Source organism: Lupinus angustifolius, chromosome LG20 (genome assembly GCF_001865875.1).
Source record: "Lupinus angustifolius cultivar Tanjil chromosome LG20, LupAngTanjil_v1.0, whole genome shotgun sequence".
NCBI lineage: Eukaryota > Viridiplantae > Streptophyta > Magnoliopsida > Fabales > Fabaceae > Lupinus > Lupinus angustifolius.
This window is the reverse complement of record NC_032028.1, coordinates 5284946-5310143: the sequence shown is the minus strand read 5'-3', so window position 1 is coordinate 5310143 and position 25198 is coordinate 5284946. Positions and strand designations below refer to the sequence as shown.

General features: G+C 31.7%; 3 protein-coding genes and 1 long non-coding RNA gene across 4 annotated transcripts in view; 1 reads left to right on the top strand and 3 right to left on the bottom strand.

Annotated features, from left to right (window-relative positions):
- The window catches only part of LOC109336511 (UPF0603 protein At1g54780, chloroplastic-like), a 7053-nt gene extending 2454 nt beyond the window's left edge, over positions 1 to 4599 (bottom strand). The window contains exon 1 of the mRNA XM_019573152.1: positions 4008 to 4599. Within this exon, the coding sequence (XP_019428697.1) occupies positions 4008 to 4451 (444 nt within the window). The 5' untranslated portion in view covers positions 4452 to 4599. The remainder of the gene's footprint in view (positions 1 to 4007) is intronic.
- Positions 4795 to 15083, top strand: LOC109335210. The gene is made up of 8 exons (XM_019571324.1): positions 4795 to 5160; positions 5280 to 5359; positions 5456 to 5516; positions 6244 to 6301; positions 6477 to 6531; positions 7079 to 7151; positions 7322 to 7498; positions 15066 to 15083. The coding sequence occupies exons 1-7, from the start codon at positions 4867 to 4869 to the stop codon at positions 7412 to 7414; spliced, it is 714 nt and encodes a 237-aa protein (XP_019426869.1). The 5' UTR covers positions 4795 to 4866; the 3' UTR covers positions 7415 to 7498; positions 15066 to 15083.
- On the bottom strand, positions 11384 to 13271 carry LOC109335211. The gene is made up of 3 exons (XR_002106184.1): positions 13174 to 13271; positions 12675 to 12746; positions 11384 to 11682 (listed from the first exon to the last, which is right to left on the bottom strand). It is a non-coding gene; the product is annotated as an uncharacterized LOC109335211 (long non-coding RNA).
- LOC109335262 (transcription factor bHLH94-like) lies at positions 18770 to 21098 on the bottom strand. Its single transcript, XM_019571392.1, has 3 exons — positions 20548 to 21098; positions 19596 to 20000; positions 18770 to 19322 (listed from the first exon to the last, which is right to left on the bottom strand). The coding sequence occupies exons 1-3, from the start codon at positions 21013 to 21015 to the stop codon at positions 19227 to 19229; spliced, it is 969 nt and encodes a 322-aa protein (XP_019426937.1). The 5' UTR covers positions 21016 to 21098; the 3' UTR covers positions 18770 to 19226.

Here is a 25198-nt window from a genome sequence, read left to right as displayed (position 1 = left end):
GAGGAGCTCTAACTCGGGAATTTTTGAAGGCTGTTGGATTTAACTGTGACAATGCCTTCACTAATTCTTTACACGCAAAATTGACATAATCAATAGTTTCGATGGGATTGTTGTAAGAATGAGGAGAAGCAGTTCTTTCAATAAGTTGATTTGCAAAGTTAAACTACAAAAAATATATAAGTTTAGTTATTGAATGAAATGACAAAATATAAATTAATAAAAGAATAAGGATTTAAAAAGCTTACAGCTCCAACAGAATATGTCCCATTTGGTGAAATATATTTCCTAGTCCTTTGTAGATACCACTCCATATATTGTGAGTAGTGATACAAAGGTTCAGTATCTGGAATACCGTTGACCATGCACATATCTTGACTATCCCACATTTGAATCTAAACTTCATGTTTTTGTGGCCAATTGTATTCGTTTTTGCCACGTAAGTCCATTTTGTGCAGTTTGTCAAAGTTTGGTGGGTCTTGTGGAATAGGTTGTTGCAGTCCAAATTGTCTCGGGATCTTCTGAAAGTTTGGTGGGTCTTGTGGAATAGGTTTCACCAACATCTTCCTGTTCCTTTATTGTTGCTACACGACAAAGGGCTCGATATAGACAAGCTAATACAGCTGATCCCCAACTGTATTCAAATGTCTTAAATAGATCATCTAGTAGAGGTAAATACATCAAGTGGACTCGGGATCCTAATGTATCTGGCATTAGAAATCATCCTATCATTCTTAGAATGAATGCTCGAGCTGACTGTTCTACCACTTCCTCATCAGCATCTTCTGAAAGTTCTTGGTAGATGTTGTCAAGCCAAGAAAGTAGTACCCTTTGCTCCATTATTTGTTTATCTGATGGGGCAACACCTAACAACTGTTGGCAAAGATCTCCCCAATCCAAACTTGTGTCTCCAGTAACAGCTTTTCCATCAATGAGAATTCCAAGCTGGTATGCAACATCTTCTAGTGTGATGGTGCACTCTCCATTAGGGAAATGGAAAGTGTGTGTTTCTGGCCTCCATCTCTCAACCATTGCTGTTAGAAGATGATTATTGATTTAAGGTCCTCCAATATTCAACAAGTTGGAAAAACAGTGTTGCGAATAACTTGTAACACTTGTTCAGAAGGTAGAGTTTGCCATAAATTGTATCTAGTACGAAATAAAGTTTCTTCACCATTCCATGTAGAAGTAGATATATGTTTTTCTTAAAGTGTTAATAGAGAGGTGTTGAAAGGGCCTGGACCAAAATATTCCATTGCTTTGAGTGATAGTATAAGAGTGGAGAAAATAGAAGATAATGTGAGAATTTGAGTAGAATGTGTGAGTGTAAAGTGGGAGAAGATGAGTGTGGTATTTATAGGAAAATGTAATTATCATTCAAAAGGTGTAAATATTTTCAAATGCATGTAAAATTCAAATTTCAAAGTGCACATGCAATTGTCATTCAATGTTTCTTGTCGTTGAATCTTCAATAGTGTGTGTCATAGCATGCATGTTTTTTATGACACAAGAGGCATGCATTGGTCATTCAAAGGGTGTAAGATTTAATATGTCATTGCATTGGAATCTGAGTGTACATAGATTAGTCATTCAAAGTGTGTCATATAATATATTTTAATGAAATTAGAATTTTTTTTAAACAATTAATTAATACGAATTTAGGTTAATACGAAATTAATGAATACGAATATTATATGACAAACTTTGAATGACTAATCTATGTACACTCAGATTTCAATGCAATGACATAGTCAATCTTGCACATTTTGAATGATCAATGCATATCTCTTGTGTCATAAAAAATCATGCATGCTATGACAGACACTATTGAAGATTCAATGACAAGAAATATTGAATGACAATTGCATGTGCACTTCAAAATTTGAATTTTACATGCATTTGAATTTTACATGCATTTGAAAATATATTTAGTATAGTTAGTGCATTAATTAAATTTTCGAATTTCACTAATTAAGATCATTAATTTTAATTTCACACTTTCCATTTCCCTAATGGAGAGTGCACCATCACACTAGAAGATGTTGCATACCACCTTTGAATTCTCATTGATGGAAAAGCTGTTACTGAAGACACAAGTTTGGATTGGGGAGATCTTTGCCAACAGTTGTTAGGTGTTACCCCATCAGATAAAACAAATAATGGAGCAAAGGGTACTACTTTCTTGGCTTGACAACATCTACCAAGAACTTCCAGAAGATGCTGATAAGGAAGTGGTAGAACAACAAGCTCGAGCATTCATTCTAAGAATGATGAGTGATACATGTAACTGAATGGATAATCTTAGTTTACATCATACAAAATAAAAAATATAATACAAATAATAACCTATAATTTTGATATAACTCATACGACTCAAAAACCAGAACAAAATTTTTAAAAAACCTGGACCGGAAACACCGGTCCAAGGCAAAGAAAAAAAAGAAAAAAAAAAATATAGGAAGGGATCTCGTGCATGGGGTGCACGAGATTTGGAGAGAGAAAATTCAAACTCGTCAATAAAGGAACAGAAAGAGGTTGGTGGACGTCTACTACTACTTCAATCATGGGCATACGACCATATCCCAATTCTTGCACCAAGACTACATTATAACACAACACAATTTTATCATTTGGTAACAAAATAACTTTTTTAAATCATATATTAACTTATTCAACTTATATACTTACTTATTTAACATTATGTGCTAATTATTTTTATTTCTTTTAAAAAGATGGTCTCAACATCTTATTACCACAAACATTCCTGGGCATGCAGCCAACATCATTCGTACAATGTTAGATTCCTTGCAGGTTGATCAAGTAAGTTAAAATATTAATTTATTTCTATCCATTTCCTAAATATTATTTTATGTCTCCAATTATGTCATCCATTTGCTAACCATCAATTCCATTTTTTTATAGTTTGTCTGGACCCCTTATAGGACAATGAGTATTAGGGGACAAATCCTTGATATTTCACGTGCACGTGTGCCATTGATTTGTTTCGCAACAGTCGAATGGCATGCTGCAGATCGCGTCATGAGACAATTTGGACTGCAACAACCTATTCCACAAGACCCACCAAACTTTGACAAACTGCACAAAATGGACTTACGTGGCAAAAACGAATACAATTGGCCACAAAAACATGAAGTTTGGATTCAAATGTGGGATAGTCGAGATATGTGCATAAGATATGTGCGTGGTCAACGATATTCCAGATATTGAACCTTTGTATCATTACTCATAATATATTGAGTGGTATCTACAAAGGACTATGAAATATATTTCATCAAATGAGACATATTCTGTTGGAGCAGTAAGCTTTTTAAATCCATATTCTTTTCGAGTTCCATAATAGTTTAAAAAGTTATACCAAAGTGGTAATAAGACAATCAAATTATACCAGAAATGTGAATTTTCCAACACACAGGTTCCTTGCATTTACTTGCATGGAATCAGAATTATACAGTAGATGTGTAGAAAAGGAAGCATGATAAAATTATGCAAATGTGAGGCAATTGTATATAAGGTAAGGTTTGGTGTGTTGACAGAATAAGATGAATTAGGATGTTCCACTTCCACCCCTTCATTAACCTAAATGTTCTACTTCTAATTTTCGGCTGTTTTATATTCATAAAGTATACCAAACATACAATATAACTCATGTTCTGGCACATATGCCAAATACTACCTAAGTGTGCGTAGATTGTTGTTTAGCATTTCATTATGCCATTTCATGTTACATTAGTTGCATTGAAGGGAACATGAGGCACTAAAGTTTAGAATTGGTAAAGATTTATCAAACTCAAATATGAGTCAGGCTAATTAATTTATTGTATAAGCAAAAATCGTTACATAATAAATAATAAGATAAACAAATCTAACTAAATCCTAAATATAACCTAGCACATCATGATAGGAATTTCTGCACCTTTTCACATTCTTGTAAGTTTTAACTTCAAACAACGACAGTTAACATAAGCACATAGTTATGTAATATAACTAACCGTGAGTTTTCGAACAGTGATAAAATTAATGTGGAAGTTCTTCCTGGATTCCAAATCCGACAATAATCGCTTCAAATCAGACTTTGTCACCCTGCTAAGCACTCCTGCATCATCAACCACATAAGATTCTTTAGGTGGACCCTCATTAAGAATATCAAATTCAGATGCAAGTGCATTGCCAGTGTGAAACATTGGGCTAAAATGGAGAGCCAAGGAAATAGCCAAAGCTGCTAAGCCATGTTGAGCATGAGTCAACCAACTTGTGCATGCAGGCAATGATGGTTTAAGAGATAAAGTTTGGTTCTTTTTGAGACATGAAATAATGGGTTTGGAGCAAAAAGGAGAATTTGACTTGGGTTGGGGAGGAGAGACTATGATTTTAGAGGATGAAGCTTTGATGTTGAAAAGTGGGGAGAGAGAGTGAGGAGTGAAAATGGTTCCCATGGGGATGCTGAAGGGAGTTATCAAGACAGGAGTTTGGGATAAAGGAAGAGGAAATGAATCAAGTGAAGATGTGTTCTTCTCTTCCACATCATTCTCTGGTTCAGATTTTGGGAGGTGTAGATTGGTTCACTGTCCTTGAAAGTGGATAATGTGTCTTAGCCATTCATGCCTTTTACTTTTTAAGTACAACTTTTTACTCCATCATCTACCATTTATATTTAATCATCATTTATTATTATATAAAAAATAACTAACTTATGTCTAAATCTTTACTATAACTATACGTAAATATTATATCTTTTTTTTATTAATAGACTCATTCAAATTACTTAAAGTGCCCTTCATACATGTCCCACATTATCCCCTCAAATGCGTCAATTAATAACTGTCATGACAACTGTTTCCTTTCTCTTTGATGGCTGTTCTTTACTCAACTCTTGTTAGTCTTCAAAATCCTAACCCAACAATCAACATCACTAAATCCTTCTTTTTCACCACAGAGCTAAACCTCATTTCCAAAAGGCATCTCATTCTCCAAACTTCTTTACTCTGCATTCCTCAAGTCCCAGTTGCACAGTCTTCAGCTCAAGTGTTGCAGTCCAAACCACTTCTTTCTAGCATTGAAAACACTAAATCTTGGTTTCAGTTCTATGGTGATGGCTTTTCCATTCGAGTCCCGCCAGAGTTTCAAGATATCATGGAACCTGAGGTAATGAACAAACTTCACTATATTCTGCATTAGTACACTATATGTGAATAGAGAACTTCAAGTTTCAATAGTAGCATTGGAACCTTATGAAATGATCTTTTTTTTTCATTTGTTTGTAGGATTATAATGCTGGACTGTCCCTTTATGGGGACAAGGTCAAACCAAAGAGTTTTGCAGCAAGGTTTTCATCTCCTGATGGGTATTTTCATTATCAATCCATAACTCCTTATTCTCTTGCTATGCATTTGTTTATATTTATAAAGAAACTTGAGCTTCTTGTCTATGGTTTAAACAGATCTGAAGTTCTGAGTGTTGTCACTCGACCAACCAATCAACTTAAAGTCACCTTCTTAGAGGTAATCACATAGTCCATGGCATTTCATAAATACTAGGTATTTTTCTGCATAGTGTGTAATAAGGGACAACATGTCACAAAGTTTGTCACAACCCAATATCATTATTAATAAGTAATAATGTGAGATTATATTTGAGAAAATATGTTCTTTAATCCATCAAAACTTGGTGTAAGGTTGTGACACATTTTATGGGACAACTCCTAATTAATAACAGAAAAGCAGTCTGCCCAAAAAGTAACAGTTAAGCAAGGATTTTTGCAATTTCTACTTCAGAAACCCTTGTCCAAGTCAATATGATATATCTTCAAAGCTTTTCCTCTAGATTTTGTTTTGCTTCTGTTCTATCTTTCCCAATTGCTTAATGTTTGATTCTTTTCTGCTTTAATGTGGAGCTGCTATTAAGCTCCTTTTTTATGCAAGTCTTTCCTTTTGTTGGTTTTCAAGAACTTGGACTAGGATTAAGAACTTTATGCCAGCGATAAATTCCTCACTTTATAAAAGTAAAGATTAAGCACGCTATATTTAGTCAATTATTCTCCTTCTTTGATTAAAACTCTTAGAAGCTCTCATATTGTCTTTCTCCAAAAAGAACATGTGTACATATCAGCCACCAGGTTTTCGTGACTAAGTTTTTGCAAGTCGATGTAATTGAGATTAGATCTAGTCATATTCTTGATTCTCGATGTAAACTCCTCAACGAACATACATATTCTTCATTGACAAGCAGGCTCAGGATATAACTGATCTAGGCTCCTTGAGGGATGCAGCAAAGTTGTTTGTTCCAGGTACATTTTTGTTTTAAGTTCTTCCTGTCTTATTGGATAGTTTAGTTCAAAGTTCATCTTTATGGTAAAGACTGTTATATTTCCTAGCATCAAGTCATGATGCACTTCATTGCCATTTCTGTGTACTTTTCGTTCTTGGCTTCGGTATCTCAGTCTGCACATGATTTGAATGCAGGAGGGTCAACACTTTACTCTGCGCGACCAATAAAAATAAAGGAGGATGGTTTGAGGTAAGTTCTTTCTCAAATGACTAGAACTAGATAGGTCAACCTTATTTAGAACAAAATACATCAGAGGGTTTCATGTTTTTTTTGTAAAAAATAAAGGGCTACAACTAAGTATGCTTGGATTTTTTATAAAAAGTAAGCACAGAGAACTCTGCAGATTGAAATGAAACAAGAAACTGATGATGGAATAAAGAAATCAAGAGATAAAGAAGAAAATAGAGAGCAAAGGATTTTTCCTTTCATTCTTATATGTTTTCCTTCAGTGCCTGACACTGTTTACAGGGTTGAGATTATATGAAGTTACAAGCATCAACACAATGAAATATAAAGAATAATGTAGATTAACATCCATTAAAAGGGTGTCCTGTAACATCCTTGTAATAAGCAATTCTTGTGATTTTGGACATCTATTCTCAATATCTTTCATAAAATCTTCTAAACATTTTTATGTCATCTGGAAGCAACCTTATTCAACTGAATTCTATATGCCACATTAAAATTTTTATTGTGTAAAAATTCCAATACATTATAATGGCTTCTCTAATTTCAGGACATACTATTTCTACGAATTTGGTCGATATGATCAGCGCGTAGCATTGTTGGCAGGTGTCAGCCGCGGAAAGGTTTGTTACTAGTTACTAGATCAACATGCATTTTACTGGCATAACTAACCCATAAGGTCACCAATGTAACAAATTCTCATTATTTCTATGGTATACATGCCAATCATATCTACATTTTCAACTAACATAGATTATAGAAAAGTAACATATCTGCCCCTTATATTCTACAGGCAATTACTGCTGGAGCAACAGCACCACAGTCCAAGTGGGACATTGATGGTGTAAAGCTTCGTTCTGCTGCTGTATCACTGAAAATTACATAATCACATGCTGAAATTTTCAACTGGGTACTTCAACTTCATAATTTCAAATGCTTTATTAGTTTGGTTCTCAATTTTATTTTATTTGATGTAGAGAGTAATATTGTTTCAATTCTATGTCAAGGTTTATATATTAATTTCATAGAGTAAAGACCAGTTATTTAGTGATGAAATTATGTATTGTACTTTGTATGTGTTACTAGAATTTATTTTATATTACATCCAAAATGTTTCTTAGTGATAAGCAGGATGACATTTGTTCCCTTGCTTCATCCTCTAAATTTGAGTTAAAACAATGTCTATAGGAGGAAGATTTGTTTCTCAATGGCACTTCTTTAACTTTTTAAAATGCACATAAAAGTAAGGGTGTTTTCACGTCCAAACGAACTATTTTCTTAGCTCATAGTTCTTAATCTTGTCATTAAATTCGTGTCCGATTACCGATTTTGTCTAGAAGTCGTGATACCACGATACGACTTCTATTTAGTTTAGAAGTCGAAATAGGAATCAATGAATTTTGGTTGTTCTTAGGAAGTCGTTTTGGTCTAATACAACTTCTGTTTAGTGAAGAAGTCGTGTCGTTAAAAAATGACTTTTATTTGTTGGATCTAATGGGCTGAGCAATTTAGAAGTTGTGATTGGACTTATTGGGATTCAAACAAATTTACATGTCTGAATTTAATCTGATTTTAGTTGGGTCGTGTAAAAAACAAAAAATATTAAAGTTATTAGAAAATATAGTAGAAAATAGAATTTAGTAATAATAATTATGATTATGATGTCAGACATGAGTTAATAGAAAGGTTTTTTAGGAGAAAATTATGGAGTAATTCTTTTTTGAAAAATGGAAAAAATTAAAAATATGTCTGAATGAGGAAGGGTTCGAACCCACCTCCTCCTTGAAATTTAAGCTTTTGTTTACCATGACCTTGTTTAATTTAGCTTACAAATCAAGTAAAGGTTTAATTGGCTGAAATAGCTGAACATAAACTATGAGTAAAATTAGCGAAATTATTTCACTTTAAATGAAAAACGAAATAGTAGTGTTTGAACCCAAGACTCAATCCAAAATATAAGTTTCAGTTAACCAAATAAACTAAAGCATTGTATTGTTGAATTTGCTTTAAATACAGTAGAAGATATTAAGGCAAATGAAAAATATGAAGAAAAAAATGAATGAGGGAGGGCTCAAACCCTCCTCCTCTTTGAAATTTAAGTTGTTGTTTAATGAATGAGCTACAGTGTTTACTAGCTTACAATTTAGTAAAAGATGTATAAAATATTTTCACGGAAAAAAGAATATTGTGTCATGATGGAGTCAAACATGGGTCTGTATCGTAAACTAATAGCGTTGAACCAATTAAATTAAAGCTTCCTAGCTTGTAATTCGCTACACATACGTTGAAATTAACGTTCGCCATTTTATTTCACAGTAAATTGAAAAATATCAAACAATGTATTTGAACTTGGGGCTTGAATACATCAGAAGTTGCTCTTAACCAAATGAAGTAAAGATTTATTTTGATGAACTAGCTAAACATAAATTAGAAATAAAATTAACAAATTTATTTCACATTAAATGAAAAACGAAACAGTGGGGCTCGAACCCAAAGACTCAATCCAAAATAAGCTCTTGATAATCAAATGAACTAAAAATTTGTTTTGTTTTGTTTTGTTGACTTTAATTAATATATTGTACAAGGTATAAACGCAAATGAAAATAATTGATGACAAATGATCTATGTTGGTCTTTATTGGAACATGGTTTGTTGAAAAGTGAGAACTTTTGGGTGTGAAATATAAAAAACACTCAAGTCCCACATAGAAGAGTTTGAAAAAAACAACTCTCAAAGTCCCACATGGAAGAGTTCTGAAAAAATAAAATTAAGCTCTCAAGTCCCACATTGGAGAAATGAGGAACATGAGATTATGTTATAAATAGAGGCTCCCTTCGTTTTAACTTGCACAAAGTTGAAAGCGTTTCCTCTCAACTTTTCTCCCCCCTAATATTCAGCCCGCGCATTTCCGGCAAAATTCTCCCCCTTTCTTTCCGTGACACTTAAGAATTGGCACATGCAGGCAAAGTGAGATTTCGAGAACTGACACTGGTAGTCAGTATTGTGGTAAAGAATAAGAATTTGATAACAGAGATCTGGACTGTTTTATACGTCAGTATTATTATTTCGTGTCATTTAAAATTGCTGCAAGTTACGGTTACAACAATGCTGAGCAATTATGATTCAGACATTTTAGTTGAAGATATATGAAGATAAGAAAATTTGTTGTGAATGTAGAAAGTAAGTTGTGAATATAATAGAAAGTACATTGTAAACAATGATTGAGAATTGTTGAAAGTGTTGTGAATTTATAGGAATGAAAGTAGTGAAATAGTTTATCGGGAATGATGTAAGTGAATGAAATTTGAAAATTTTATTGGAATATGTATTTCGTTTTATTAATAGTATATTAGAGTTAGAATGAGTTGAATTAAACTTATATGTTTAAAGTAGGCTTGCCTGGGCAGTTGCATTTGAATATTTTCTGAAAAAACTTGCAAGTGGCATTTTTGTGAACGATTGTACAAAAGTCTGCATACTGCAGACCAACTTCAGAAAAGCCTGCAACGTCAAGTCCAATCAGCATAGGAATAATAATATATACATAATCACCGTATCATCTAAGCAATAAAATATGGTAAAGTACTGGATATCGTCTTCAAGGAGTAGAGTAGATTTACACTAATTCCTACAAGAATTAGTTGAGCAATACTTACAATGTCCTCAAGGAGTAGAGTAGATTTACACTAATTCCTACAAGAATTAGTTGAGCAATATTTACAATGATGTTTTTATAAAATTTGTATTTAGTTGTGAAAAATCGTAAATTGAATGAAAAATAAATAAAATAAATTGGGATTGAAATGCATCATTCTTTCCTATTGACATCCATGGATTCAATTCTAAGTACTTGTGAAGTTACTGATTCACATGCAAAATTCATTCAAATCATTCACCTCAATCCCTCGAGTGTAAAATTAGTAGATAATCACTCAAATACCAATTCCTTGGATATTTGATCGATTAACTAGCATTAAGTTCCATGTAAAAGCAATTCATGCATCATTCTCCATTCATAGAGCAATGATGTATGAAGGAATATAATCCAAGTTCGGTGTCAAATTTAACTTCCCAATTAAACTTGAACCTAAAAACAAGTAATTAATAGCAAAGTAAATTCATGCATTAAGAACAGATAAACTTCCTAAAAACCAAATAACAATTACAAGAATCGAATCCAGGAGTACAAAGGTTAGAATATTACATTTCGAATCCCACAACAAAATCTAATCACTCCTTCTCGCCATTACAACGCTCAAATCATGAAGTTATACAAGGAATAATGTTAAATAGAATCGTTTCTACAATTTCTATCCTAATCTCCCTATATTTCGTGCCAATAATTGCTTCAGAAGTGTTTCGATAACCTCTTTTTTTGTCCAGAACTGCCTATATCAGACGCTAACTGATTCTCTCTCGCTCAAGCTAGAGATTCTCGTTTGAGCGAGAGTGTAACAACCCGATTCTTTTGTGAAATAAAAAAGATATTTTTATAGAATTTCTTACTCAACAACTATTTATGACTATGAATTTCTTCCTTCATAGATTTTATTTATTGTGGATATATTTAATAATTATGAGTTTCTAATTAAAACAATGGCCCAAATGACATAACAATATATTTTTAAGACTTCAACAATTCAAGTTCATTCTCTATAGTTATGTGAATAAATAAATTATTTCCAAGAATCAATTGTCCTCATTTCATGACTAAGTATAGACATTTACTTATCAATACTTTTGTCATTCTAAAGCAACATCATAAAAGCACATGTGATAATATCCATCAAAATGCCATGACTAAAAGTCATATGTAACATGTTTTACAAACAACTACATAGTAACTATGATCCATTTCTAGGAATGCAATTTCTAGTTAGTTTTAGTTGCATACATACAAATAACTTATAGTATTTCCAAGTAAAGTAAAACCTGTGTTCCTAGAATATCAGAAGTTAAATTCATCCTTGCAACAGGGTGCCCCCAATACACAAAAACATAATACAAAACATAACACCTAAGGTAACCCATTTAACGGTCTTCCAAAATACCAAGTACCCTTCACATCATTCCAATCACACATCAACACTATATTCCTATGCTAATAGGAACCTGATCCTCTACCATCTCTCGGGGAGAAGTGTTGCTTGTTATCTGTATGATCATAACATATACCAGTACACAATATGCAAAACAAAGAGAGAGTAAGTTATCCTTTTAAGGCATAATAGGTGGAATTATATGGAAATTAAGTATCATAACATAAACAATATACCACAACATTAACAATCATAGCTCAACATAAACGATCATATAACACATCGTAAACGATCGTATAACACATCATAAACAATATGATACAACATAAATGATTATAACACAATACAAACAATCACGTCATAAAATAACATATAACATATAACATTTCCCAAACATAGAACTCAGTATCATGAACATGGTGCATTAATTATTCAACGTATACTACTCCCATTATTTTTCAACTCAACTCCTCTTGGAAAGCAATCGGGAGTACAAGACATCCTGTATGATATAATACAATAACTAAGTACACCTATCAGACCAGGTGACTCTCATACCAGGAGCTCTCTCACCGATCCAGATAACTCAAAGGGGGTGTCAGAAATCACTTGGTTAAGCAAGGCTATCCTGATCTACAGGGGATCAACCTGGACCATCACTGGACTACCCTACCCAAGCAACCCTCAAGGTTTTCATGATGAATCACCATCATTAACCACCCCTATTCATTTCCCAAGATATTACTATCTTGAATCTTTCCATTCTGCCACAAACCTTCCTCCAATGTTATGATGAATGTATGTATGTCAAACACCATTTTATATACATACATAAGTGTATGTAACATCAACAACAATCATTTCATTTCAACCACATCAGCTACAAATTCATCACAACATTCACACTATTTATAAACATATACTTTGGATATCACAACATTCACAGAATCCATCACACCATTAATCAATATGGGTTTACTAACTATACTGTTCTCAATATTGATTATTATAAAGGTAATACAAGCTTGCATCCGACTTTGAGGTCATCGGACCATGCTATGACACATAGACCAAGACCACAAGGGCCAAGAATAAAGTCTCTCTCACCTTGAGTATTATGGTTAGATGTTTGAGCTTCGCGTAAGCTTACTTGTGTTCCTCCAACACTAGAACCAATTCCTGGTGACATTAACATCATCATAGCATACTACTCAGTACTAATTAACTAATTAGTAGAAGTACTCAAACATCAAAAACCTCATAAAAACTTGGTCAGTAGCTACATCCAAACAATAAGTTATCTTGATAACCCATTTTTGTACATAAACTAATGTAACATTGTAATTTAATCTAATCCATATGAATATGTAAAATTATATATATATATACACACCAATTTCACATATAAAATTAGTGTATTATTAGAAACTAAACAGAATAGGAAAAATTAACCCTAATCAACATAAAGTCACTATAATTATGTGAAATAGTATCTATAAATGATAGATTAACATACAATGATCATCATATGTTCTATTGTTGATGCTAATGTAAACATGCATCCTAAAACTGGAGAAGAAAACAAATACCAACAAAAGGAACTCACCTTTTTGCTACACCTTCACTCAATAGAAGGTAGAGAGGAGTAGAGAAAGAAAGAGAGAAAGAAAGAGAATGAGAGAAAGGAAAAGAAAAACAAGGAGGAAGAAGATAATGTCTCACCACTTTTCTTCTTCTCCTCCTCCCCAATGTTGTTACGTTCTGTTTTGCAGAGAAAGGGGAAAAATGCCTTACTTTTTATTTTATTTTTATTTTAATCAATTAATAAAGATATTCTCTATTATTATTATTCTAATAATTTATATTAGCAATAAGGCAATTTGGATTGATAAATTAATAACAATCTTATAATTTAAAAGAATTCATCTAACTATGCTATTACTCTTAATATATTATATCATACTCATATTCAAAATCTCCTACGAATGTTCTAAAATTATTTGAATAGATTTAAAAAAAACATTACACTTTAGTACCATGTTTTAAATACACATATATTCTCAATTATATAATAAAAATCAATTCAATACACTAAGCAAAATCCTAATTCAGATTAGGAAAAATATAGGCGTTATAGAGAGAAGATGACCTTTCCATGCCTGAACACCTCGCCTGGGCGAGGGAGAAACAGTGAGCATCAACTTTTTGGTCTTGAAATAGCGCCTAGGCGATATTCCCTCGCCCAAGCGAGGGTTATCAATGTTTTCTGATGATTTTCCTCTGAATTATGGCTTGAGCGACCATTCCCCCGCTTGGACGATGCTTGTGCTGTTCAAAAACTTATTATTTTTCTCCCTCTTTATTCATCATCTCTTAACCTGCAAATAACAACACATAATTAAATTCCTAAACAATACAAAATTACTAGATTATCGGGAATTGTATGCAATTACATCAAAAATCCACACAAAGTGCCTCAAAGTCATATACATTTCATTAACCTTTTGGCACTTAACATATCCTCAATGTGAATGTGCTCACAATGTTCATTTCTTATCGATCACAACGCCTCTATGTATATTAAAAATTATGCCAACCCAATTCAAATTTTAGGTATTATAAAATCATTTGGATAAACTTGATAACCGCCTCCTGAACAAACCAGATTTGACTAACCTTTTTATCTTTTTACTTTTTAAATTCTAAGAAAGTTTCTTAAATGAATATTCTTAGCATTTTCATTGAATTACTTTAATAAATCCAAAAATAATTATAAAAAATCCATAAAAATAGTTTTACTTATTTTTTATTCATTTAATATTATAATTTTGAAAAAATTAAAATAAATAAAATAACATTGATCATTTTTTAAAATCGTTTTTTTGGGAATTCACTTACTTTAAATTTAAATTTTGATTAAGCTAATCATTTAGATTTAGGAACCTTAACATAACATGTTTATTATTATTTTTGAATTTTGGTTAATCTTATCACTTAGATTTAGGAACCTTAACAACATTGATTTGATTTTTTTATTTTTGAATTTTGGTTAACCTAATCACTTAGATTTAGAAACTTTTGACTATATTAATTTGAATTTTTCTATTTAATATTATTTGTTTAATTTATTTTAAAAAATGTTTTAGGCTTTTTTTGGCTGGACAAAAAATGACTCTTCACCCATTTTTTCTGAAGACATTTGTTTTTCAAAGGGTAAAACACACTACATTTCCAAGAAGCCAAAATACAAACACATTTTTTGGTAGCGTAAAAATAGTGGGATTTTTTTTGAAAAAACATGATAGTAAAACTAGTATAAGAAACATAATTTTTTGAATTGCATCATTAGAGAGAATGTTCTTGAGGTGAGATTCAGCTAAAACATGTTAAGTTACATCTGTAATTCACACCTATAAAAATACCCCAATCAAATTAATCAATAAACTCTTTCAACTTAATTCAGAGTATTGCTCGTACCTTCTTTTATATTATACTTTCTACAATGGCATTGTGCAAAAAATTGTGCAACAAACTAACGGCTAGTTTTTTTTTCGGACAAAGAATGCATGGTCTTGTAGTTTTTTTTATTTCTCTATATTATTAATATATCAGAAAGGAAAATGTAGCACTTAATTTGCTTCACAATCTTGTTATGCATACCAGCATAAGGTTTCTATTACATTGTCACAATTAAAAACCCCACTCAGCGTCTGTAGTAGCGGCTAGCAAGTGCCAGTAATGTCTTCCGTTCTTAAATCTCCTTATTAATTTTTATTATATATTTATATATTTTATAATAATCGATAGATAAAAATAATTATTATATGAATAATAAGATATTTATATTATAAATTTATGATTGTAGTCAAATCATTACAATTTATCATGAAATAATAATATATAATCTTAAAATAATAAAAATTAAAAAATATAATATATATATCATTAATTAAAAAATAAGTTTATAAATATACAAATAACTGCAAATATATTATAAAACTCATTTCACCTATATGTTATTATTACATATATTCGTTGGGAGAATTTTGATAAGTACTAATAGGTTGGATTTTTTGACATGTGTCTCATACAGACCAACATAAATATATAATGACTACTTCAGTTCCTTTCCTTCAATTATTAGTGTCCTACTATTTTATATCATTCCCTAAAAGTGCTTTTCAATGTTATATTATTGATTCTCTTTCTTTTTGCTTTATACTATTGATCAAAGAAAGGAAGCCACTGTTTTTTGTCTTGGTACTATTTCCTTCAACTGTGTTATATGATGCGAGGACTATTCTTGCTTCTCTTCTTTGTACATTTTCTATTTCCAATAGCTCAAATTAAACTCATCTTCATCTTTTGTTATAAGCGGCATTATTAAAAACACTTTGAGTTCAAACCTCTTCTTTTAACAAGCAAACTGTGAAATAATACAAGAGAGAGGGTTAGAATCTATGAATATAGTGTTCCCCACAAGAGAACGAGCCCGTGTTGTTAAAACCATTTCATATTGGCCGATTGAACCAGTAAATCAATCTCAATACCATACGATATAATAATTATACCGGTTGTGCAATCATACCGGTCAAAACCGGCTAAAACTAGTCAAAACCGGTTATACCGGCAGGTTTTATATCTAATTTTGTTGGTATGTGGTTTAATTAGTGAACCAATGGTTGAACCGCTATATCACTATACCAATACCTTAACTGATTTAATGAACGGTACGATATTAATAACAATGATGTAAAGAGTTAGAATCTTAGAAGATATAATACTAAATAGATAGAACATAGTTCTATTGTTGGTTTAGTTCAGCACCGGACATCATATGAAACAGAAGGATAGACCTTATTCAACTATCAATGAATGAACTATTACTATTATATATTTTGCTCAGCCCTTGTAGCCCTTGTAGTGTTGTAGTTATCCATGTGAAATCTGAAATTAAAAAATGTAGGGGGGAAAGGGCCTAATATGTATTTCAAAGGTCAATTGAATCTGTAAAAAAAGACATAAATGGCACAATCATGATATTATATTTTACTCTCCTATGACTATCATTAATATTTAAAAAATAGGAAAGTTATTTTACTACGAAATCATATTGACATTCAAGGTAATGGAGACTGGAGAGAATAAACTATAATAAATTATCTTGAAGTTCAAGTGATCAGAAATTCCTTAATGTGGTTTGATAAATTAATTAGTTATCATCAATCACATTCTTATTTATCACACAAATGTGAAGGCATAGTATTGTGGGGTAAAAAAGGTTTTTTCATCAACATTTCTACCCTCGGACAACAAGGGTAGTTGATAAATAAAACTTTCCCCATATGCATTGACTTCACTTTCCCCTTGAGTTGTTACTTTGGGAAAACTGGTATTGTAGGAGTTGTTCAATATTTTAATATATGTTTTCCTTGCAATAATAATTCCATATAAAAAGAGTACTCGACTGGTGCAACATTTGGAAAGGCTTTTATAGGCTTTTTCATTTCACCACACTTTAGGGGATTCAGATTTCACTTTTTTGTATCCAGAATGACAACTTGTGGCTACCTTTGTTAGCTGGTGCAGCCTGCTGATACTAGTAGTTTAAAAAGAGACATATACAATCATTTTTTTGGTCGTAAGATAAGACTGTATACATTTATTCATTTTCATATTTTATTTAGCCTCCTGTACTAGGTTGTCAGTAGAAAGATATTGATGAATTTGAAGATCCTTATAAAATTAGAAGGTATTCCATGATGTATGTTATTTCTGTTTTGGATTTGACTAGTGGAACTTTTTAAACAGAACAAAGTTTAAAATTTGAGAAAACATGACAGAATGAGACCATGGGTGTTGAATGGCCACTACTTATGAAGTCATACATTCATTACTCAAGCAATCATCATGCCAATTACTTCTTTAATGCAGAGTTTGAGTACGGAATAAAGCAGATTAATAAAGTGAAAACAATTTTTACCTAGACAAGTTACTCTATTTGCTGTCTCAAATCACTCAATTTAACCACAAAAAGGACTATGCTTTAACTATAATGGTAAAGTTTAATTACATATATAACTTTACTATTTTCATTATAAAGATTATTTAGGAAGGAAAAATGTATAAATTAACCGTATAAAAATTATTTTACACTTGCATTATTATTACTTATATTTAATTATTATTAACTTTTCAAAATAATATAACTATCTTAATGATATAGTACCTTAATATAAAACTTTAATTGAATAATACTCCATCATAATATAAGTTTCTTTTTTTTTATTATATTATTTTTTCTACCTAGAACATACTCAGTAGTACAACTTTATGGGGGACATTCTATTATTTTACATTCAAGGTACCAATCATTTGCAATTTTAACAGTGACAAAATAATCGAAGAGGCAGAAAGTGGAGTAAGAATTTCATGATATAATATACATAGGCACGTGTATCTATAGGTTCCCAGATTCAGTTTATGAATTTTGATAATGATGAAGATGATAAGGTTGGACCATTTTTTTATTTGTTCTGCGTGACATAAAGATGCATGCACAGAAAGGTTAATCTTCTAAAGCTGAGCTCTGCAGCTTTCTTTTGTTATGCAATTCAACGTACTGCAGAGTATATGTGTCTCCTTTGACACGTTAGACATATAATTTACATCAGAATAAAAAATACATATTATTTCATTTAATCAATTTTACAGAAAAAATGATCTGTTGTAAAGATCGAGTATTATAATTAGAAGTTTTTTTATATTACTAAAAATATTTCTTATCTTATGGATAAAGAACTAATCTATTTCAAGGTATATGCATATCCCTCCCAACAAGTATTATTACATTTAATTTTTCTAGGATATAGCAAGATCAACATCTTCTTGGCCTTTAGAACAGAAGCTCCAGCAATACTTCATTGCATGCATATAATCAACTAAAAGTTAAGGAGTTTTAAACTTCATCCATTCCTAAATTTTGATTCTCTAGCTTTTAAGATTGGTGACTCTGGTAACTATCAACCATTCTGAAACATAATTAATCAATCATGTAAACTCAATTTAAAAAATCCAAATTTAGTGATTTTATGATTCAAAGACAAGACTAATTTTGGGGCATTTTTTTGTTTAATTGTTCATAGGCATAAATTTATTAAATTATGACAACCAAAAAAGAAAACAACACGGACTAATTAATATGTGACAATCACCAAAAATCTCTAGCTCTCATTTCATTCAATGTTATTATGAGAAATTCTCAATTTGGACTTGACAATTTAGCTTATAGTTGAGATAGACATTACCTACCAATATCAAAGAAAGTTAGGCAGAATAGACCAGCACTTAATACAATGTCTCAAGCACAAATATACCACACCCTGACCCTAGAGGAAAAGTGAAGACACATAGATGTCAAAAGGAGCTAGCTAAAATGACATATATAAGAAGGAATAAACCAAAAACTTTCTCCAAAGAGCCCACAGAATAGCACCACCAGTAGGTTAACAATGGATGAAAAACCATTGCATTAATGATCAATGAGGCACACCCTGAAAGAGGGAAAAAGGAGAAAGAGAATATCTAGCATGAATATATAGGGTCATGACTTCTGAGGTTAAGAAAACTCATTGGGGCAAATTTGGTCAAGGTCATATCTTAATTCAACATTGCCTCTTGTTGAATCTTATCTAGCATTTGGTATACAGCTGCAGCTATATCATCCACTGTTCCCAACTTGCAATCATCTTCTACCTAAAAGAAAAAAATGCAAGAGAATTTCACTTTTGACAGAGAAAAGAAAAATGATCATCTTACAACCTTTTACCAACACAATTTTTAACATATACTTTATAACCAATGTTTATTTATCCATTGTTGTTTCAGGCCAGAAGTCTTTTACTAGATAGTTACCAAGTTGGTGTGAAAAGGGTAGAGAAAAGCTAAATGAGCACATCATGGAATCACAAAGAATGCTTTATGCCTGAAATAAAATCTAAGGCAACAAAAACTGAAACAAAGACAAACCTTAACACAGAGAGAGTAAAGGATAATTTCACCACTGGTAGTAACATTTAAGTGCAAGATTGTGAGGCGCATGCTATGCAAACCAGATACCATCTTCAAGAGCTGCTTTGGCCTCTTCTTAGATCTTATCTTGAGATTTGCATGGCTTTCAACCATTGTCACTTCTATATCAGCAATGCAACACTGAACCTTGCCCACTTTCTCTTCACCTATGGCCACAGAACTATCACAGATAGTGGTACTTGTTGAATACTGTGGAAAGGTAAAGAACTCAGAAAATGGCATATTTGCGTCAACTACATTAGACTTTCCTTCTGTTTGTTTTTTAGCACAAAGGAATTGCAGCCTGTGCTCAAGCTCCTTAACAAAGTTAATAGCACCTCCAACTATAGAAGCTTGATCACCCTGAATTCACCAACATAAGCAAACTAGTTTAGCAGAACACACATTAAGATTCTAAGAAGCATTATTTGGAGCACTTTAGGTTTATTAAATAACTTAGTCTAATTACCAAATTATTATAATTGAGTCTTTACAGCTATGGGATTTGAACACTTAATTATGGGTAGGAACTTTTTGGGTTGGTTTTGACATTTACATATGACCCATCATTAGGATAAACTCTGATATCATATCAAAATAACCATGTGGCCTAACTCCAACCCAGAAGGTAACTCATAGTAGAATTAGTTAGGTGGATGAGTTATTATAAATGATTATGTACTCATATTCAATCATATTGGGCACCATCTTAGGGAGAAAATTAAACAAGATCAAAGACACAAGAATTTCTTTAACTTGGTTAGGCAAGTCACATGCTTATTTCCACTACATAGATATATAGAACATCTTAAATATGAGAGGAAAGTAGCATCATGGACTCAGAACAATGTACAAGACAAGGTTTTATAGGAAGAAGTAAATTAAGTAATGAAGGAAGTAGTACTAGTACCCTTTGGACATAAGAATCTGGCATTAGAGTCTTAAGAACAGATAGATACTCATTCATCTGCTTCCTTCTGTTACGCTCAACAGTAATGTGAGTCATTCTCTGGTTCTCAATATCTTCCTTGTTCTTTCTGCTTCTGGCTCTTCTCCTCTTAGGACGAAAATTTGAGGTTGAGCTATCTAAGTTATGAGTAGTGGCCTCTGAGGATGGTTCATTAGAGAGATAATTAAGCTCATTTTTCAAGTGATCATAATTAACTTCTGTTTTGTTCTCTACAAAACTTATAGACCCTTTTTGTTGTTCTTGTTCATTTTCAAGGTTGAGGAGGTGTTCATAGCCCCAGTTAGTAGCACCAGAGAGAAAGTTATGGTGATATAAATCTTTGACTACTCCATAATCAAAAGGGTCTTGTGCTTGTGGATATACCACTGCTTCTAGTGCCATGTCTCTCTCTCCCTCAGACCAACACATTAACACAATTTTGACACTGAAGCCTTCAATAAGTGAAAGAGTGAGATGGAGAAGGAAAAATAAGTTTTGGTTCCTCTTTGGGAAGAGCTTTTGGACTTATAAAAAGGCAATGAGGATTAAAAAAAGAATGTAAAGATTTATGTTTGCATAATTCATCATTCATTTTGATTACTTTCTTTGAAGAGTAATTAAATATAAATTATAGATAATGGAGTAGATAATGGAGTGAAACGTATCAAAGTCAAAGTCATGTGTTGTCATTATATATATAATTTTCTCATTAAAATAACAGACAGATTGGGTGGTGTTTTGCACGTGAAACATAATTGGATGTAAATATTAGGTTTATTTTAGGCAGAGAAAATTACTTGAAGAGAAAATTACTTCTGGATTTGTATCCTCTCCCATTATCTGGCTCTAAAAAGAGATCATCACAATTTTTATGTATACATTCCGGCAAATTCACTAGCTCGATAAGCATATTTAAAATTATTCATGTCTTTATATTACTTAATGTGAAAAATACGTGTTGTAAATATACAAAAATCAAATCAAACTTAGTAATTTTGTTTTTGTTTTAAGTTAAAATAACTTTTTATTTCAAATCTAAGTAACTTGAATAAGCTATAGGTTCATTTTTTAAGGGGTAATACAAAGTATGAAAATGATAATATTTTTCCACTTATAAACTATTTTACTGATTCTCTTAACAAACATGAAATTTCAATTCATAATTGAATAAACTTAACAATCACTCACTCAACTATGGGTACAATACATTTATCGCTCTATTCTTCTTAAATCCATCATGTGTCAGCCGAACCATCGATTATGATAGTAGTTGTTGGACCCGGCCATAATTAAGAGTCTCCAACCATCAGAGAGTTTCATTGTTATTAGAGCATGAGAAAAATGAAAAGTCAGAGTGAGAAATCGAGTATTGGTGCAATGATTTCATGAATATTTTTTACTTTTAAACTTTTTTACTTCTCCTTTCATATTGAATATGAGACTTAATATTTTGAATAAACTCAAAATTTGAGTTTTCTAACACTTCCTTCTGCCCTTGATTTATAAAATAATTATTTATTATGGTTGTTTTTAGAAATAAAGTTTATTATCAATGATATTAAGAAATATGTGTAAAATTATGTGAGCAATAAATGACATGGGGTGACTTTTTTCCAAAAAGAAATGTTAGAGAAAAGGAATATTTGGCACTTGGCAGGGACGTGGTGTAGCAGGTGTATGTGAATTGTACTTGACTCAAACAATATACTTGCACTTTTAAAACACTTGCAGTCCTGTGTACATTTCTATGAAAATTACAGAAAAGCATAATGAGTTGAATTCCCTGTACATGCAAAAGGTATTGAGGATAGAATTCAAATTATAGACAAACTCTATTTGAATCTTTGAATTTATTTTATAATCTTTGAATCTAATATTATAATAATATGAATTGTATTCTATAATATAAGTACGTTTTATAAAATTACAATAAACTATTTTCTTAAAGCAAAAGAAGTTATTTAAATTATATTAATATCTTGAGAACAATCCCTCTCCAATGGATAAAATTTATAACATGATAAAATATGAGTAATGTTAGGCGTTAGCAAGTGACTTTCAGAGTTGTTTAAGAAAGAGAAGATGTAATGTTTTTCTTTTAAAAATATATATGATATTTATGCATATTAAAATTTAAAAGTGTTGTATTTAGTCCTCCAAGATAAAAGAATTTATTTTATATTTCTTAAACACGGGAACTTGAGAACTCATAAACTATATATAATAAGTCCCTGTATCCTCTCCAAACAAAAATAAAAATCGTTCTATTATGCCGTTATGCACACTGAATTAATATAAGGTGTGAATATTATACAATAAAAATTATTAAGTACATCATATTGATTCTTTTGTCTAAAACAGTAGTATATGATATAATAAATTAGCCTTTTTTACATATAGAATGTATAATCAGAATTATTTTTCTCTATTAAAAAAGTTATAACGGACAGTACCAAGAAATCAATCCAGCCAGCTTAGAGGTTTTTTTTTTTTTTTATAGGCAAAAGGAAAGATTTTATTAAGAGAAAAAATAATTACAAGAGAGAAAAAGCGAAGAAAAAAAGAAAAAACTAAAAGCTTTTACAAAATAGACTCAAGACAAAAATGAGATTTGCTATCAAGTCCGAAAAAGAGATCTGATCTTTGTCCCTCTTCCCATTAATCCAAAGCCAAGAAGTAACCCTAGCCGCCTCAAACTTTTCTCGAGAGAGGGATGCACTCAATTATAAAAATAAAGTCATTCCTAGACCTCCACATAGCCCAAATAGTAGCGAGCCAAATGATATTCCAATAGTTCAAGTAACGTCTGTGTGGTATCATGCTCATATGATTAGTAAAATGATGAATGAGCTGAAGAAGAAGAGCTATGTGAATTTTCAGCCAATTATACAGAAGCTGCCAAACTGAATAAGTAAAGTTACAAGATGAGAAAAGATGTTGAGAAGTTTTAACTTGGTCGTTGCAAAAAGGACATAAGGTTCCCGCTCCATATGCAATAGAGACTCCCCTCTTGAGAAGAGCATCAACAGTAGGAATCCGATCCTGGAAAAGTCTCCACGCAAAAGCTTTAACTTTTAACGGAGCTTTTGACTTCCAAAGCATACAAAGATGGTTAATATCACAAGTTGGAGGTTGATGATGATGTTAAAAGAGAAGGTCATAAGCAGATTTGACGGAGTATAGGTTAGATTTGTCGTGGCGCCACTCCCAAGAATCAAAAGCGTTTTCTCGGACAACAACATTTTGACAGCCAGCTTAGAGCTTAGCTAGGCATTGAACCTTCAAGCAATGCCTATAAAGTAAATGACAGGAATCTCTTTATCACGTCCCTGAAAAACCAGCTTCGTGGAAATAGGCATGTTTTTTAGGGCAACATTGGATATATAGTAGGAGGAAGGGTACTTTACAATATTAGATTATTGCCATTCAACCATGTCTGCCAATTTGTTACCCGTAGTTTATTAATATGGCATTTTTTTCCTTATACTATCAAGGTATCATAGATATTCCCTCACCCTTTGAGTAAAGAACTAATATTTTTTGGAGTGTGTAATTGTTTCTGCCAACAAGTGGTATTCATATGAATCGAACTATACCGCATCTAAATACATTGATGGATGTACTACACTCATTGATGATTGACATCATAGTTAGTATATACCCAACATTAATTAATTAGTTGCTCTGCTGCCTCATTTCTTTTTATAAACCAGATTTATACCAATTTTTTTCCTTGACGGGATATCCCAGGGGTATAGCTGTTTAGCCCGTAGGTAAAGTTCATCTTGGGCTATAGACTATAGTAACTAGTAGGTATATATATTATAAATGAGAGTTTCCAATGGAGTAAGTCCCATATTGAGCAAGAGAATCTTATAAGTGTTTATGATGATATTGTAACTCTCTGTACCTCCCCATTTTTTAATTTAATAAAATTATTTGCCGATAAAATATTTATAAGGAATCATGACTTGTATGTAAAAATTGGCCGTGGGTTCATATAACTTGACAAAATATGTAGTACTACCTATACTCTTTCATTCTAATGATCATAAAATATAAAATTAATATATATTAAATTCATTTTTTATTTTTCTAACTAATGAAAATTAAGTGGTACCTTACCCACCTTGTATTAACATATGTGGCTTAGAAAATAACAAGCTCTAATATAAGAATAAAGATCATCTGTCTCATTTTAGGTATCCCAATGATATTTTATTCCAATTATAGATTGTCATGTAAATAAAAATAATAATCATAAAAACATAAAATAACTTTTGCATATTACTTGTTGGAATATGGTTGGTTTGAGATATGAAGATGAAAACTTTTTGGGACATATCCTTATTTTGGACCAGCACACATAATAGAAATAAATTGATAAAGGAAATTAGACATTTAGAGATTCTTGCAAAGTTAACTCTAAGAGAAAAAAACTTGAGAACTTCTACTTAACAGAGAGCACCACGCTTCCATTGTCAGAAAAATCATGTTGTGCTTCAAGAACAAACATAAGCAATCAATCAAAGCTTCCAAAATAGGGAAGTAGGGAAGGAATCCTATCTTCAGGCTTTTTCTTTTAGTTAAATCCAACCTATAACTCTACAAG

Coding starts and splice junctions, on each gene's coding strand:
- LOC109335210 (XM_019571324.1), top strand. CDS start 4,867: ATGGCTGTTCTTTACTCAACTCTTGTTAGTCTTCAAAATCCTAACCCA. Junction 5,517..6,243: donor TTAAAGTCACCTTCTTAGAG/GTAATCACATAG, acceptor ATTGACAAGCAG/GCTCAGGATATAACTGATCT. Junction 6,532..7,078: donor ATAAAGGAGGATGGTTTGAG/GTAAGTTCTTTC, acceptor CTCTAATTTCAG/GACATACTATTTCTACGAAT.
- LOC109335262 (XM_019571392.1), bottom strand. CDS start 21,015: ATGTGTTGGTCTGAGGGAGAGAGAGACATGGCACTAGAAGCAGTGGTA. Junction 20,001..20,547: donor CAGATTCTTATGTCCAAAGG/GTACTAGTACTA, acceptor TGGTGAATTCAG/GGTGATCAAGCTTCTATAGT. Junction 19,323..19,595: donor TTTACTCTCTCTGTGTTAAG/GTTTGTCTTTGT, acceptor TTTTTCTTTTAG/GTAGAAGATGATTGCAAGTT.